The 15103-nt window shown below is 43.5% G+C and overlaps 1 protein-coding gene across 8 annotated transcripts in view; it reads right to left on the bottom strand.

Moving 5' to 3' along the window:
- The window catches only part of chd6 (chromodomain helicase DNA binding protein 6), a 109637-nt gene that overhangs the window by 46139 nt on the left and 48395 nt on the right, over positions 1 to 15103 (bottom strand). For 7 of the 8 annotated variants that reach the window (XM_035778483.2, XM_035778482.2, XM_035778484.2 and 4 more), the window contains exons 19-20: positions 14670 to 14849; positions 10774 to 10884 (exon numbers count right to left, since the gene is read on the bottom strand). In XM_035778483.2, the coding sequence (XP_035634376.1) occupies positions 10774 to 10884; positions 14670 to 14849 (291 nt within the window). The remainder of the gene's footprint in view (positions 1 to 10773; positions 10885 to 14669; positions 14850 to 15103) is intronic. The other variant, XM_035778479.2, reaches the window with a different exon arrangement.

The following is a 15103-nucleotide window of genomic DNA, read 5'->3' as shown; positions in this document are numbered from 1 at the left end:
GAGAACCATATCAGGCCAGACATAGAAATAGACAAACAAGACATCCAACATAGAATGCCCACTCAGATCACACCCTGACCAACCAAAACATAGAAACATACAAAGCAAACTATGGTCAGGGTGTGACACATCACATTCCCAGTGGGTCAGAAATGTTCATGCACTCAATTAATATCTGGTAGCATTGCCTTTAAATTGTTTAACTTGGGTCAAACATTTTGGGTAACCATCCACAAGCTTCCCACAGTAAGTTGGGTGAATTTTGGCCCAATCCTCCTGACAAAGCTGATGTAACGGAGTCAGGTTTGTAGGCGCGCGCCTTTTCAGTTCTGCCCACAAATTTCCTATAGGATTGAGGTCAGGGCTTTGTGATGGCCACTCCAATACCATGACTTTGTTGTCCTTAAGCCATTTTGCCACAACTTTGGAAGTATGCTTGGGGTCATTGTCCATTTGGAAGACCCATTTGCAACCAAGCTTTAACTTCCTGACTGATGTCTTGAGATGTTGCTTCAATATATCCACATAATTTTCCTCCCTCATGAAGCCATCTATTTTGTGATGTGCACCAGTCCCTCCTGCAGCAAAGCACCCCCACAACATGATTCTGCCACTCCCGTGCTTCACGGTTGGGATGGTGTTCTTCGGCTTGCAAGCCTCCCCCTTTTTCCTCCAAACATAACGATGGTCATTACGGCCAAACAGTTCAATTTTTGTTTCATCAGACCAGAGGATATTTCTCCAAAAAGTATGATCTTTGTGCAGTTGCAAACCGTAGTCTGGCTTGTTTGTGTCATGCACAAAGTAGATGTCCTAACCGACTTGCCAAAACTATAGTTTGTTCAAATAAATTGGTGGAGTGGTTGAAAAACAAGTTTTAATGACTCCAACCTAAGTGTATGTAAGCTTCCGACTTCAACTATATAACACATATTTCAAGAGCAGCCTTGAAACACGGCAAAAATCTGAAACTTCCCCCCCAAAAATGACACAGAAAAGCTGATCCAGGCATTTGTCACTTCAATGTTAGACATCTGCAATCCTCTACCCTCCAACAACTTGGATAAGGCACAAAATAAACTTCAGCTAGTGCTAAATATGGCTGCTCGAATCTTGACTAGAACCCCAAAAATGTGATTATATTACTCCAGTGCTAGCATCTACACTGGCTTACTGTTAAGGTTAGGGCTGATTTCAAGGTTTTACTGCTAACCCACAAAGCACTACATGGACTTGCTCCTACCGATCTTGCCGATTTGATCCTGCCGTACATATACTACATGACCAAAAGAGGTGGACACCTACTTGGCAAACGTCTTATTCCAAAATCATGAGGTTTCATTTGGAGTTGGTCCCCCTTTGCTGTAATGACAGCCTCCACTCTTCTGGGAAGGCTTACCACTAGAGGTTGGAACATTGCTGCGGGGACTTACTCCCATTCGGTCACAAGCGCATTAGTGAGGTTGGGCACTGATGTTGGGAGATTAAGCCTGGTTCGCAGTTGGCATTCCAATTCAGGGCTCTGTGCAGGCCTGTGCAGTCAAATTCTTCCACACCGATCTCAACAAACCATTTCTGTATGGACCTTGCTTTGTGAGGCACCATCGTGTTAGTGAGAGTCTCAACGTTCAGTAGAGTGGTCATAATAGTTTTTAGGCCAAACCATTCGGACGCTACATACGATTTTGTGAGAAGACCAATTTTCGGGATGTGGCATGGTTTGCAAACACCTCTCTAGCTCTGCCTCTTTTCACCGCAGATGCTGATTTGCGATTTCGACGGATGTGGTGGATTAAGACGCAACTCATGCAAAAGAACGTCTCTCTATTCTAAGCAAATGGATTTTGATGGGGATTGTTAACTAGATTTCTGCGGGGGTAAGACCATTGTAGGCTGTTACATTTTTCCTGAAGACTTTTCAGTAGGTACTATAATTGAGTGTAGTCTGGCACAGTGGTGCGAAGGTGAACGGCAAGGCACTGGGATTGACGAACCACCCTTGCTGTTTCTGCTAAACTGGGATTTTCTGCCTCTGACCCTAATTACAGGGGCTGAGTCACTGGCTTGCTCGCGCTCTCCATTGCCGTCCCTAGGAGGGGTGCATCACGCCGTGCCAGGCTTTTGTTGCTATACTCGACCTGAGTGGGTTGAGTCAGTCGCGATCTTCCTGTTCGGTTTTGCGCCCTTGCGCTCGTGCAGCGGGGGAGATCTTCATGGGCTACACTCTGCCTTGTCTCAGGACAGTAAGTTAGTGGTCTGTTGCTTTCCCTCTGCAGGTGTGGGGGCTGTGCTTTGGCAAAGTGAGTGGGGTGATATCCTGCCTGGTTGGCCATGTCCGGGGTTAACTTTGGACGGGGCCACAGAGTCCCCGACGTCTCAGTCTACAGTATCTATGCTGCGATAGTCTTTGTGCTAGGGTCAGTCTGGTGTAATTCTCCTTACTGGGTGTCCTGTCTGATCTTAGGTATTCTCACTCTCTCCCCTCCTGGAGGACCTGAGTCCTAGGATCATGCCTCAGGATTACCTGGCCTGTCGACTCCTGGCTGTCCCCGTCCCCAGACCACCTAGTGATCCAGTTTCTGCTGTTTTACCTGCGGCTTTGAAACCCTGACCTGTTCACCTGTCATGCTACCTTGCCTGCTGAAATCAAATCTTCTCCCAAGTGGGTGTGACACTTATTCCCGTTGCCTGCTGAACGGATTCCATTTTCCAATCTGTTCCCCGTCTGCCCTGGCCTGTCTTCCCCTGTCTGGTATCGGTACCCTCACACACACACTGTTGGTGTGAGTGACTCTGAACTTGCAATGGCTAGCCCCAAGTCATTATATATTTACATTTATTTATTGTGCATTTTGCCATTTGCCTCATGACTCCTGCAAGCTATGTGGACTACGAACTTTCTTTACCCAACTGTGGGATAGACTGTTTGTTCCCAAACTCGGGACTGTGACTCTCTATTGGTTTCACAGACTTTTGGCATCCCATCCTATTCTAACCACCTCTAGCTGGCTGTGTATTCATGTTACCTGATGAAATTGCTGTAAAATATGATCTTGTTGCCATCTAATTCACAATCAGATGTCATAAACAAGCACTGCAGAGCTCTCCATGTCCTGTGATGTGCCTTGATTGTATTACTGTTGGAAATGTGCATGTACACCCTGGCCCATCTACTGCTGCTTGCCTCAATTCTGACTTGTGCTCGGATATCTACTTCACTGATTTCTGCTCTCATAAAAGCCTGGGGTTTCTGCACATTAAGACTAGAAGCGTATTACCTAAAATGGATAAATTGAAAGTGTGGGTTCAATCCAGATGTGTTGGTCATTACTGAGACGTGGTTAAGGAAGAGCGTTTTGAATACTGATGTTAACCTTTCTGGTTATAACCTTTTTCGGCAAGACAGATCTTCCGAAGGTGGGGGAGTGGCAATCTTTACCAAGGATCACCTTCAGTGCTCGGTTGTCTCCACCAAGTCTGTCCCCAAACAATTTGATATGCTAGTTTTAAGTATTAAACTTTCAAATGGCTCTTGTTGACTGTTGCTGGGTGCTATAGTCCCTCATCAGCACCGACCTGTACCCTACCTGTCATAAGCTCTCTCCTGGCCCCATACATCCTGACTACACCACCTTCGCTGCAAAATATATTTTGAAATCTACATTATTACATTTTTGCATCCACACTGCTCTTGAGCGTCTGCGTTGCAAAGGGCTAAAATAGAAGTCAGATCTATTTGTGACGCAGATCGCGCTCTAAGTCCTGCCCTTCCCATCTCCTCATTGGTTTATAGAAGCAGATACCGACATGCCAGCTCCTCATTGGTTATACCCACGTGGGTGATTGAAAGACAAACTGTGTTGTCAGTCGACGTGGTAATACTACGAAAGTTCAAAGAAGAAAAAGCCTGGAAGGAAGAGAGGTGACTAGAAACAATTTGGTTGACCGTTTTATGTGTTGATTAATTGTCAGAGTAGATGACCTTGTGCATTTCAGGTAAAATAACAACTCAATGTTAGCAACATTGCAAGCTTGCAACAGCAAGCTAGCTAAATAGGACAAATTAGCTAGCAAGTGCAAGCTAGCTAGCTAAATTGCTATAAAGGTTTAATGCTTTTCGACCTGTCCTCAAATTCGTGATCGCGTTTGGTGTGGGGGGACAAAATAAATTTATGCACGATGGTGCACGCGCGCAGCCGGTGTGGTTTCCGTGTTACACTAATTCTGAATTTGTCCTGTTACGTGACCTAAACTGGAACATGCTTAAACCACCTGACCATGTCCTAAAGCAACAGGACTCCCTAAACCTTTGTCAGATTATTACCAATTCCACAAGGTATGACTTCAAACTCCCAGAAAAGGCTACTCTCCTCGATGTTATCCTCACAAATAATCCTGATTAGGTATCAATCTGGTGTTTTCTGTAATGACCTTAGGTGATCACCTCTTTACAGCCTGGGTTCGTAATTGCTGCTCAGTGAAACGGCCTGTCCTGATTTGTCATAGAAGCTTGCTAAAAAACTTTAATGAGCAAGCCTTCCTTCATGAACTGGCCTCTGTAAAATGTTATAGAATCAGCTTGATCCCCTCTGTTGAAGACACTGACATAATTGTTTGTTATTTTCAGTGGTATTGTTAACAATCATGCCCCCATAAGAAAAATTTGAATTAAAAACAGGTTCAGCCCCTGGTTCGACCGTGATCTTGCAGAGTTACTCCCTCTCAAGAATTTCATTTGGCTTGGCACACGCATACTCGGGCTGACTGGCTCTCATTCAGGCAAATGAGAAATAAGTGCACTCAGGCTATCTAGAAGGCCAAAGTTAATTACTTTAAGGGGCAGTTCTCTCTCTGTGGGTTTAACCCCAAGAAGTTCTGGAAAACGGTTAAAGACCCAGAGAATAAACCCTCCTCCTCATAGCTGCCGATGTCTCTTAATGTTGATGATGTGATGGTTACTGACAAGAAGCACATTGCTGAGCTCTTTAATCACCACTTCATTAAGTCAGGATTCCTATTTGACTCAGCCATGCCTCCTTGCCCGTCCAACATTTACTCATCTCCCACCCCTTCTAATGTGACTATCCCCAATGCTTCTCCCTATTTTTCCCCTGACCCGCTACAAATGTTTTCCCTGCAGACCGAGGTGCTAAAGGAGCTCCTGAAACTTGACCCCTAAAAACATCTGGGTCAGATGGTTCAGACCCTTTCTTCTTTAAGGTTGCTGCCCCTATCATCGCCAAGCTTATCTCCAACCTTTTTAACCTGTCTCTCCTTTTTGGGCAGGTTCCCATTGCTTGGAAGGCAGCCACGGTTCTTCCTTTATTTAAAGGGGGAGATCAAGCTGATCCTAACTGTTATAGGCTTATTTTTATTTTGACCTGGTAATAAAAAGTGTTGGAAAAACGTGTCAATTAATCAACTGACTGGCTATCTCGTCTTGATGTCTATAGTATTCTTTCTGGTGCGCAATCTGATTTCCGCACAGGTTATGGATGTATCACTGCAACCAGGTCCTCAATGATGTCTCCATTGCCCTTGATTCTAAGCAATGTTGTGCTGCTATTTTTATTGACTTGGCTTAGTTAGCTTTTGATTCGGTAGACCATTACATTCTTGTGGGCCGGCTAAGGAGTATTGGTGTCTCTGAGGGGTCTTTGGCCTGGTTTGCTAACTACCTCTCTCAAAAAGTGCAGTATATAAAGTCAGAATGTCTGCCATCTCAGCCACTGCCTGTCACCAAGGGGTACCCCAAGGCTTGATCCTAGGCCCCACACTCTTCTTAATTTACATCAACAACATAATGCAGGCAGTAGGAAGCTCTCTCATCCATTTATATGCAGATGATACAGTCTTATACTCCCCGGATTCTGTGTTAAATGCTCTACAACAAAGCTTTCTTAGTGTCCAACAAGCTTTCTCTACCCTTAACCTTGTTCTGAACACCTCCAAAACAAAGGTCATGTGGTTTGGTAAGGAGAATTTCCCTCTCCCCACAGGTGTTATTACTACCTCTGAGGGTTTAGAGCTTGCGGTAGTCATCATACAAGTACTTGGGAGTATGGCTAGACGGTACACTGTCCTTCTCTCAGCACATACCAAAGCTGCAGGCTAAAGTTAAATCTAGACTTGGTTTTCTCTATCACTCCTCTTTCACCCCAGTTACCAAACGAACCCTGATTCAGATGCCCATCCTACCCATGCTAGATTACGGAGACATCATTTATAGATCGGCAGGTAAGGGTGCTCTCGAGCGGCTAGATGTTCTCTACCATTCGGCCATCAGATTTGCCACCAATGCTCCTTATAGGACACATTACTGCACTCTATACTCCTCTGTAAACTGGTCATCTCTGTATACCCGTTGCAAAACCCTCTTAGGCCTCACACTTCCCCCTATCTGAGACATCTACTGCTGCCCTTATCCTCCACATACAACACCCATTCTGCCAGTCACATTCTGTTAAAGGTCCCCAAAGCACACATATCCATTGGTCGCTCGTCTTTTCAGTTCGCTGCAGCCAGCGACTGGAACGAGCTGCAACAAAACACTCAAACTGGAGAGTTTTATCTCAATCTTTTCATTCAAAGACTCCATCATGGACACTCTTACTGACAGTTGTGGCTGCTTGCGTGATGTATTGTTGTCTCTAGCTTCTTGCCCTTTGTGCTGTTGTCTGTGCCCAATAATGTTTGTATCATGTTTTGTGCTGCTACCATGTTGTGTTGCTACCATGTAGTTATCATGTTGTGTTGCTACCATGCCGTGTTGTCATGTGTTGCTGCCTTGTTATGTCGTCGTCTTAGGTCCCTCTTTATGTAGTGTTGTCTCTCTTGTCGTGATGTGCGTTTTGTCCTATATTTATATTAGGGATAAACAGTATAAAATCGGTGAACATATTGGAATCTGACGATATTAGCTAAAAATGCCAACATTGGTATCGGCCCGATGTCGAGTTTAAGAGTAAGAACATTTCAGCGAGACAACACAAAGGCGAAATCCATTAGAACCAAGATAATGATATTCATTGCCCTCAACACCCACGGCTTTCGCCAACTGGTCTAGCACCGGTACACACTACCAAATGCGCTCTTTTTCAGATGTTGCCCTACCGGAGTTACACAGTAATAGCATCACTGCTATTAGCTTCACAACATACATATTACGGACGCCGTTTGGGTCTCTGCATTTCAAAAAAGATACAGTAGCACTGTCAAAGTTGTACAAAAAGTCTGCAAACAAGCAAACACCGGCCACGAACAATGTGTTTACAATACCGCGTTGGTAATAAAGCATAATTTGTTCGACCGCAACTTCTGGGGTAGCTAGCTTTAGCGTCATTATTCTTAGCAATGTTTTAGGAATCCTTGTGAGTAAATATTAGCTAGGTTGCCACTTGCTGTTCGCCTATTGAAATTGAACTTCAGTTCATGAAAATAAATAGCTAGCTAGCTACTTAACCTTGTTGCCCAAAGTTAACATTATAAGCAGCCAGCTAGCTTCATCTGGCTAGTAAGGCCTGACCAGACCGGGTTGTGTTGTGAAGCTAGCCACAATAAGGATTAGGCACAGTTTGCCTTCAAAAGAAAAAGTATGTCATTGACAGTGATGCAAATGAATACAAATAGTAGAATTATGCCATACTTTTATTTTGAAGGCTAACCGCAAAGTCCACTATTGTGGCTAATCTTTATTGTGGCTAGCTTCACAGATGGTCCGACCACCATTAATCAAATAAGAACTGTCTTATGAATTAGGGTTATTTTAGATGACTATAGCTACTGAAACATGTCGTTTTGCTATGTTTTTGGGGAAGAACATTGTTTGCATCCATGAGCTAGCTAGCTTTTTTTAATGACCAGCACTGTATGTGCACGTGACAACTTTACCAGCATCATAGCATAAATATCGATGAATCGTTGTGACATGAAATATGAGCGATAGTGTAATAACTACGTAAAAAAATGTATGAATGCGTTAAATTATTATGTGACGTGCAGTCATATTCAGATCCTGATTGGTCACCACTCTGATTATATTTGACCCTACTGGTCATCTATGAATGTTTGAACATCTTGAAGAACGATCTGGCCTTAATGGCCACGTAAACTTATAATCTCCACCCGGCACAGCCAGAAGAGGATTTGCCACCCCTCAAAGCCTGATTCCTCTCTAGGTTTCTTCCTAGGTTCCTGCCTTTCCAGGGAGTTTATCCTAGCCACTATGCTTATATCAGCGCTTACAACTGCTGATGGCTATATCAGGCTATACAAATTAATTTGATTGATTTATGGACACACTGTTAATCTAGGTCAAGTATTCCCAAACTGGGGTACACCGTCGGGGGTACGCCAAATAAAAACGTGATGCACACTTTTTTTTAAATATATACATTCAAAACAGTACATTTAGGTGAGTTTTTGCTCTCGCCCGAGTAGCCTCGTTTCACTGCCAAATAACAATAGTGTCAAATACAGGTAGCCTAGTCAAATAATTAACATCCAATCACATTAACCGTTACTCTCTTGGGAAACCTTCACTCTTGCGCAGACATTTAGAAACCAAACATGACAATTTGAAAAATAGGCCACAGGAGTTTTTGAGCGAGAATAAAGACAACTTTCGAGTAGTAAGACATGTATAAAAGCAACAGATACCATTAATAAGAAGGGATACCATTAATAATCAGTAAGGAGGACTTCATTCTTCCTGCTGCCACGGAAATGGCTGGGACAATGCTGGGGTAAAAGGCCCCAAAAATTATACAGACAAAGTCTTCATCAAACAACACTGTTTCACGACACATCAGTGAAATGGCAGGAGATGTTTTGAAACAATTACTGCTTCTCATACAAGCCAGTGAATTCTATGCGTTACAGCTGGATGAGTCAACAGACCTGGCGGGCCTGGCACAGCTCCTGGTATATGTCCATTACGTTTATGGTGGGGTAAATTAAGGAAGACATCCTCTTCTGCAAACCACTGGAAACCAAGACAACATGAGTGGATATTTTTAAAGTACTGGACAGCTTTGTGACATCAAATGGTGATCAAGATGTGTTGGTATCTGTACTGATGGCGCAAAAGCCATGACAGGGAGACATAGTGGAGTGGCAACGCGCGTGCACACAGTTGCTCCCGGTGCCACTTGGGTACACTGCAGCATCCACCGAGAGGCTCTTGCTGCCAATGCCTGACAGCTTTCAAGCCTGACAGCTTGACAGACGTTTTGAACACTACAGTGAAAATGGTTAACTTTGTTAAAGCAAGGCCCCTGAACTCTCGTGTATTTTCTGCATTATGCAATGATATGGGCAGCGACCATGTAACGCTTTTACAACATACAGAAGTGCTCTGGTTATCAAGGGGCAAAGTATTGGCACGTCTTTTTGAATTGAGAGACGAGCTTAGTTTTCTTTACTGACCATAATTTTCACTTGTCTGACCGCTTCCATGATGACGAGTTCCTCACACAACTGGCCTATCTGGGTGATGTTTTTTCTCTCCTGAATGATCTGAATCTAGGATTAGAGGGACTCTCCGCAACTATTTTCAATGTGCGGGACAAAATTTAGGCTATGATTAGGCTATGATTTTCTGTCTGCATTTAACAAGGACAACACACAGGTCTTTCCACCTGTGTGTTAACTCAAGCTTACGGACAATGTTAAATGTGATACAGTGGGGCAAAAAAGTATTTAGTCAGCCACCAATTGTGCAAGTTCTCCCATAATTTGCAAATATATTCATTAAAAATCCTACAATGTGATTTTCTGGATTTTTTCTCTCATTTTGTCTGTTATAGTTGAAGTTTACCTATGTTGAAAATTACAGGCCTCTCTCATCTTTTTAAGTGGGAGGACTTTCACAATTGGTGGCTGACCAAATACTTTTTTGCCCCACTGTATAGCGAAGCACCTGAGTGAGCTGGGTGCGTAATTACGCAGGTATTTTCCCCGAAACGGACGACACAAACAACTGGATTCTTAACCCTTTCACGCCCTGCCTCCAAGTCCACTTACCGATATCTGAACAAGAGAGCCTCATCGAAATTGCAACAAGCGGTTCTGTGAAAATTGAATTTAAATCAGAAACCACTGCCAGATTTCTGGATAGGACTGCGCTCAGAGTTTCTTGCCTTGGCAAATCGCGCTGTTAAGACATGGATGCCCTTTGCAACCACGTAGGCACCCATGTATTGTACTGGCACACAGTATACAGCACAATACACATGACCCAACCACATGCCATGTACAGTCTTCAACCAAATACATTTGAAGTAAAGACATAAGATGTGTACACACATACGGCTAACAGACAGCACAGCACACGCATACACAGGCCAAAAAAACTCACATTACAAATATACAGTACAATGTACACCATATACAGTACAGTATAAACAACACACAAAATGCATATGCAGCACACTAACACACTGTATACACATAGCAAGCTCTAATACACACCATACACACACAATTAATTCTCTCCTCCTCCCTCTGCTTCGCATGCTGTTTGTTTTTTTTATCTCATTAATGCAACCCATCTGTTCGGCAGGTTGATGAGTGCCAGATATTTAAACCGTTTCGCGAGGCCTATTCTGCTTTCTTTTCCAACCCGCATTCTGAGTGGCTCTTTTGATCTGCGGCGACAAGCTTTTTCTGTAGCCCCTCCAACACCAGGCAGTGGCTACTCCCTAGTTGGGGATCACCAGTCGTCCCAAAGCGCCCTTCCCTAGTTCCCCACCCTTTCCTTCCCTCCCCTCTTACCTTCTCTGCTTTGGAATCAATCTCCAGCTCTGCTATTTTGGCCCATTTCTGCCAGAAGTTGGGATCGTCCAGGGAAATATCAGTTCTGTTTCCAGAAGACACAAAGCTGGCCTGGAAATGACAAGGAAAACAAAAGCATGCACACACACACACACGCAGGCATCAACTGGACTGGATCCATGCAAGTAACATACACAGGGATGTGCTGAGAAAGCTGATAAGGTGTGAAATCTGACATTGGTAAAAGATAGGAATCTGAAACTTGTGGATACTGGCTAACATATAATTCATCCAATAGTACAGCCTAACATGCTGACCAGACCGCACGCAAGTTGATTTTGTCCACCCACACCAGACGCGATCAGGACATGCAGGTTGAAAACATACTCTGAACCAATTATATTAATTTGGGGACTGGTCAAAAAGCATTAAACATTTATGGCAATTTAGCTTGCTGTTGATAGCTAATTTGTCCTGGAATATAAATACTGGGTTGTTATTTTACCTGGAATGCACAAGGTCCTCTACTCCGACAATTAATCCACAGATAAAAAGGGTAAACGTTTTTTTCTAGTATTCTTCTTTGAACTTTATATGGTGGTTGGCAACCAACTTTAAGGTGCATTACCACAACCGACTGGACTTAAGTGTGGAACTCAGTTCTTTCAATCACCCACGTGGGTATATGCTCCTAAAAACCAATGAGGAGATGGGAGAGGCAGGATTTGCAGCGAGTTGATAGTCACAAATAGAACCAAGTTCTATTCTATCGCCTTGCAACGCAGACGCTTGCGAGCAGTGTGGGTGCAATGACTGAATAACATGTATATGGACATTTATTTTGTAATCGTTCGTGCACGTGACGCATCCGGTCTGGTCAGCATGTAAGGATTAGAATTTAAGATATTAAATAGGGGTAGGGTTTGGCAAAGGTGGAGCCCTTGACACTCAAACTTTAATTTCCCCATTGTAGTTGAGCACAATAATGTAATACTCTAATCTCAAACTACCACCATCCAGCAAAATAATATAGTGAGGTTTTTGGACAGTGAAACCTTTCATGTTGTTTTGGCTCTGTACTCCAGCGCTTTGGATTTGAAATGATACAATGACTATTAGGTTAAAGTGCATACTGTCTATATCGGGTGAACCGTTTTGAAATTACAGCGCTTTATGTAAATACATTTTAGGGAACCAAAAGAACTTGGACAAATTCACTTTATGTGTATTAAAGTAGTCAAGTGTGTAGTATTTGGACCCATATTCATTATACGGATAATCATGAATGAATGGTGAATAATGATGAGTAAAACATTTAGAGGCACAAAGATCATACACCAAGACATGCTAATATACTGACTCTACACAAACGCACATCTACTCACATTCAAGCTGCTGCTACTCTGTTTATCGTATACCCTTGTTGCCTCGTCACCTTACCCCTATACATACTGTATCTACCGCCATCACTCCAGTATCCCTGCCCATTGTAAATATGGTATTGGAACTGACCCTGTATATAGTATGCTTACTTATTGTGTTCTTCATATTTATTCCTTTTTCTCGTGTGTTTTTTCTAGTATTACATTGTTATTTATTATCGCATTATTGTTTTTTGAGATTGCAAGAAAGCCATTTCACTGTACTTGTGCATGTGTCATTAAAAACTTGAAACCTCTCACCATTACCAATAACAGGGGAGGTTAGCATTTTTGGGGTCTATGATATTTATGCCTCTAACTTTCGCACTCATCATTATTCACCATTCATTCATGATTATACATAATCATGGTAGAAACCAGATTAATGTAGAAGTGTTTAGAAACTTATTCCTTATTTGTATTTTAAAAAAACATTTTACCCTTTTTTCTCCACAAATTTGTTTTATCCAATTGGTAGTTAGTCTTGTCGCATCGCTGCATCTCCCGTACGGACTCGGGGGAGGCAAAGATCGAGAGCCTTTCGTCCTCTGAAACATGACCCTGCCAAGCCGTGCTGCTTCTTGACACACTGCTTGCTTAACCCTGAAGCCAGCTGCACCAATGTGTCGGAGGAAACACCGTACAGCTGGCAACCAAAGTCAGCGTGCATGCGCCCGGCCCATCATAAGGAGTCACTAGAGCGTGATGAGACAAGGACATCCTGGCCGGGCAAACCCTCCCCTAACCCGGACGATGCTGGACCAATTGTGCACTGCCTCATGGGTCTCCCGGTCGCGGCCGGCTGCAACACAGCCTAACCCTAACCCACTGCAATGCAGTGCCTTACAGGCGGACTACACCGCTCGCATCGCGTGTGCGAGCGTTGCAAAAGACATTTAGAAATCTATATTATTACATTTTGCACCCACACTGCACGAGAATCTGCGTTACCAAGGGCTAAAATAGAAGTCAGTTCTATTTCTGACGCAGATCGCGCTGCAAGTCCTGCCTCTCCCATCTCCTCATTGGTTTATAGAAGTAGGTACCCACATGCCATCTCCTCATTGGTTATACCCACGTGGGTGACTCAAAGATGAACGAGGTCGGTAATGGAGCTAAGTTGCCAATCGCAATATAAGGTCAAGAGAAGAAAAGGCCTAGAAGGAGGAGAGATGACTAGAAACGATTCAGTTGACCGTTTTATGTGTGAATGAATTGTCGGTGTAGAGGACCTTGTGCATTTCAGGTCAAATAACAACTCAATGTTTATGTCCCAGGACAAATTAGCTAGCAACAGCAAGCTAGCTAAATAGGACAAATTAGCTAGCAAGTGCAAGCTAGCTAGCTAAATTGCCATAAAGGTTTAATGCTTTTCGACCTGCCCCCAAATTAATGTAATCGGTTCAGTTTGTTTTGTTATTTTAACCTGCATGTCGTGAAAGTTATGCACGACAGCGCATGCACACAGCCGGTTTGGATTCCGTGTTAGACCGCTGCACCACTCGGGAAGCAACATATTCTATTCTTATTACAATAAGTGACTCAAATGACAATACGTTATTTAGCATTAATTTGTATTGGCCACAAAATAATCTGAAACACAACCAAAACAAACTGCAAATGTATCCAAAAGGTTTGTAGTCACAAGCATTATGTAGTCACTGCATGCTAGGAATATGGGACCAAATACTAAACTTTTGACTACTACTATCCGAAAACTTTTGGTTCCCTAAAATGGTGGGATTATATACAAAAAGTGCTGTAATTTCTCAACAGCTGAACCAATGTGGATGAAAATGGGTTCAATTTATAGCTGATAGTCTGAACTATAACCTCATAGGTTAATTGTATAATGGTATCATTTAAAATCGTGCTGGAGTACAAAGCCAAAACAAATGTGTCGCTGTCCAAATACATTTAGACCTCATTGTAGATTTAGGTTGAAGGGTAAGGTTTAGTTTTACAATTGAGTTTACCTTGGCAAATGTGGAGCACTCTGTCTGGATGGTGGTGGTCTGGATATGGGTCAGAGGTTAGTGGTCAGAGGTCAAGGGTACAAGGGTCAGGATTTACCTTGGCGAAAGTGGCTGGATGGCGATGGTCTGGATATCAGGGTCATGTCAAACACATCAGAGGTCAGGCGTTAGGAGCATAAGGATAAGGAATTACCTTGGCGAAGGTAGAGCCCTTGCCCTCTGTCTGGATGGTGATGGTCTGGGTATTAGAGTCAGGGGTTAGAGGTAAGAGTATAAAGGTTGGGATTTACCTTAGCAAAGGTAGAGCCCTTGCCCTCTGTCCGAATGGTGATGGTCTGGGTATCAGGGTCAGGAGGTTAGGAGCAAAGGGTCATGGTCTTACCATGGCAAAGTTGGAGCTCCTGCCCTCGCTCTCTCTCTCTCTCTCTCTCTCTCTCTCTCGATGGTTTGAATATTAGGGTCAGGGGTTAGAGGTCAGGGTATAAGGGTCAGGGTTTACCTTGGCGAAGGTGGAGCCCTTGCCCTCTGTCTCAATGGTGATGGTTTGTGTGCGGCGCTGCAGGATCTGGTCGATGTCCTCCTCGCAGAACTTGGAGCCCTCGTCCTCCTCGTCCATCAGCGCTCCATATGCCCCCTTCCTCAGCAGGTCCTCCACCTCAATCTTGGTCATCTGCTGCATCTTTGGGACACCATGCCCCCCATTAGTTAGGAAGCCATAGCAACAGATCTCAGATCAGCTGGAACCAATTACAGATCAAGGTTGAGGTCAATTCCATTTGAATTTATTTCCTGAATTATATAAGGGATCCTTAGGAATCAGAAACAGCAGAGAGATCTAAAAATCTGTGTTTATTGGAATATTTCGGTAGGGATGTGGAAAATCACAAAGCCGCCTTCTGCTGACACGGGTAGTGAAAGTTTGATGAACGGATG

The sequence above is a fragment of the Oncorhynchus keta genome, chromosome 10 (assembly GCF_023373465.1).
Source record: "Oncorhynchus keta strain PuntledgeMale-10-30-2019 chromosome 10, Oket_V2, whole genome shotgun sequence".
Classification (NCBI taxonomy): Eukaryota; Metazoa; Chordata; class Actinopteri; order Salmoniformes; family Salmonidae; genus Oncorhynchus; species Oncorhynchus keta.
This window is presented reverse-complemented; position numbering and strand designations above follow the sequence as displayed.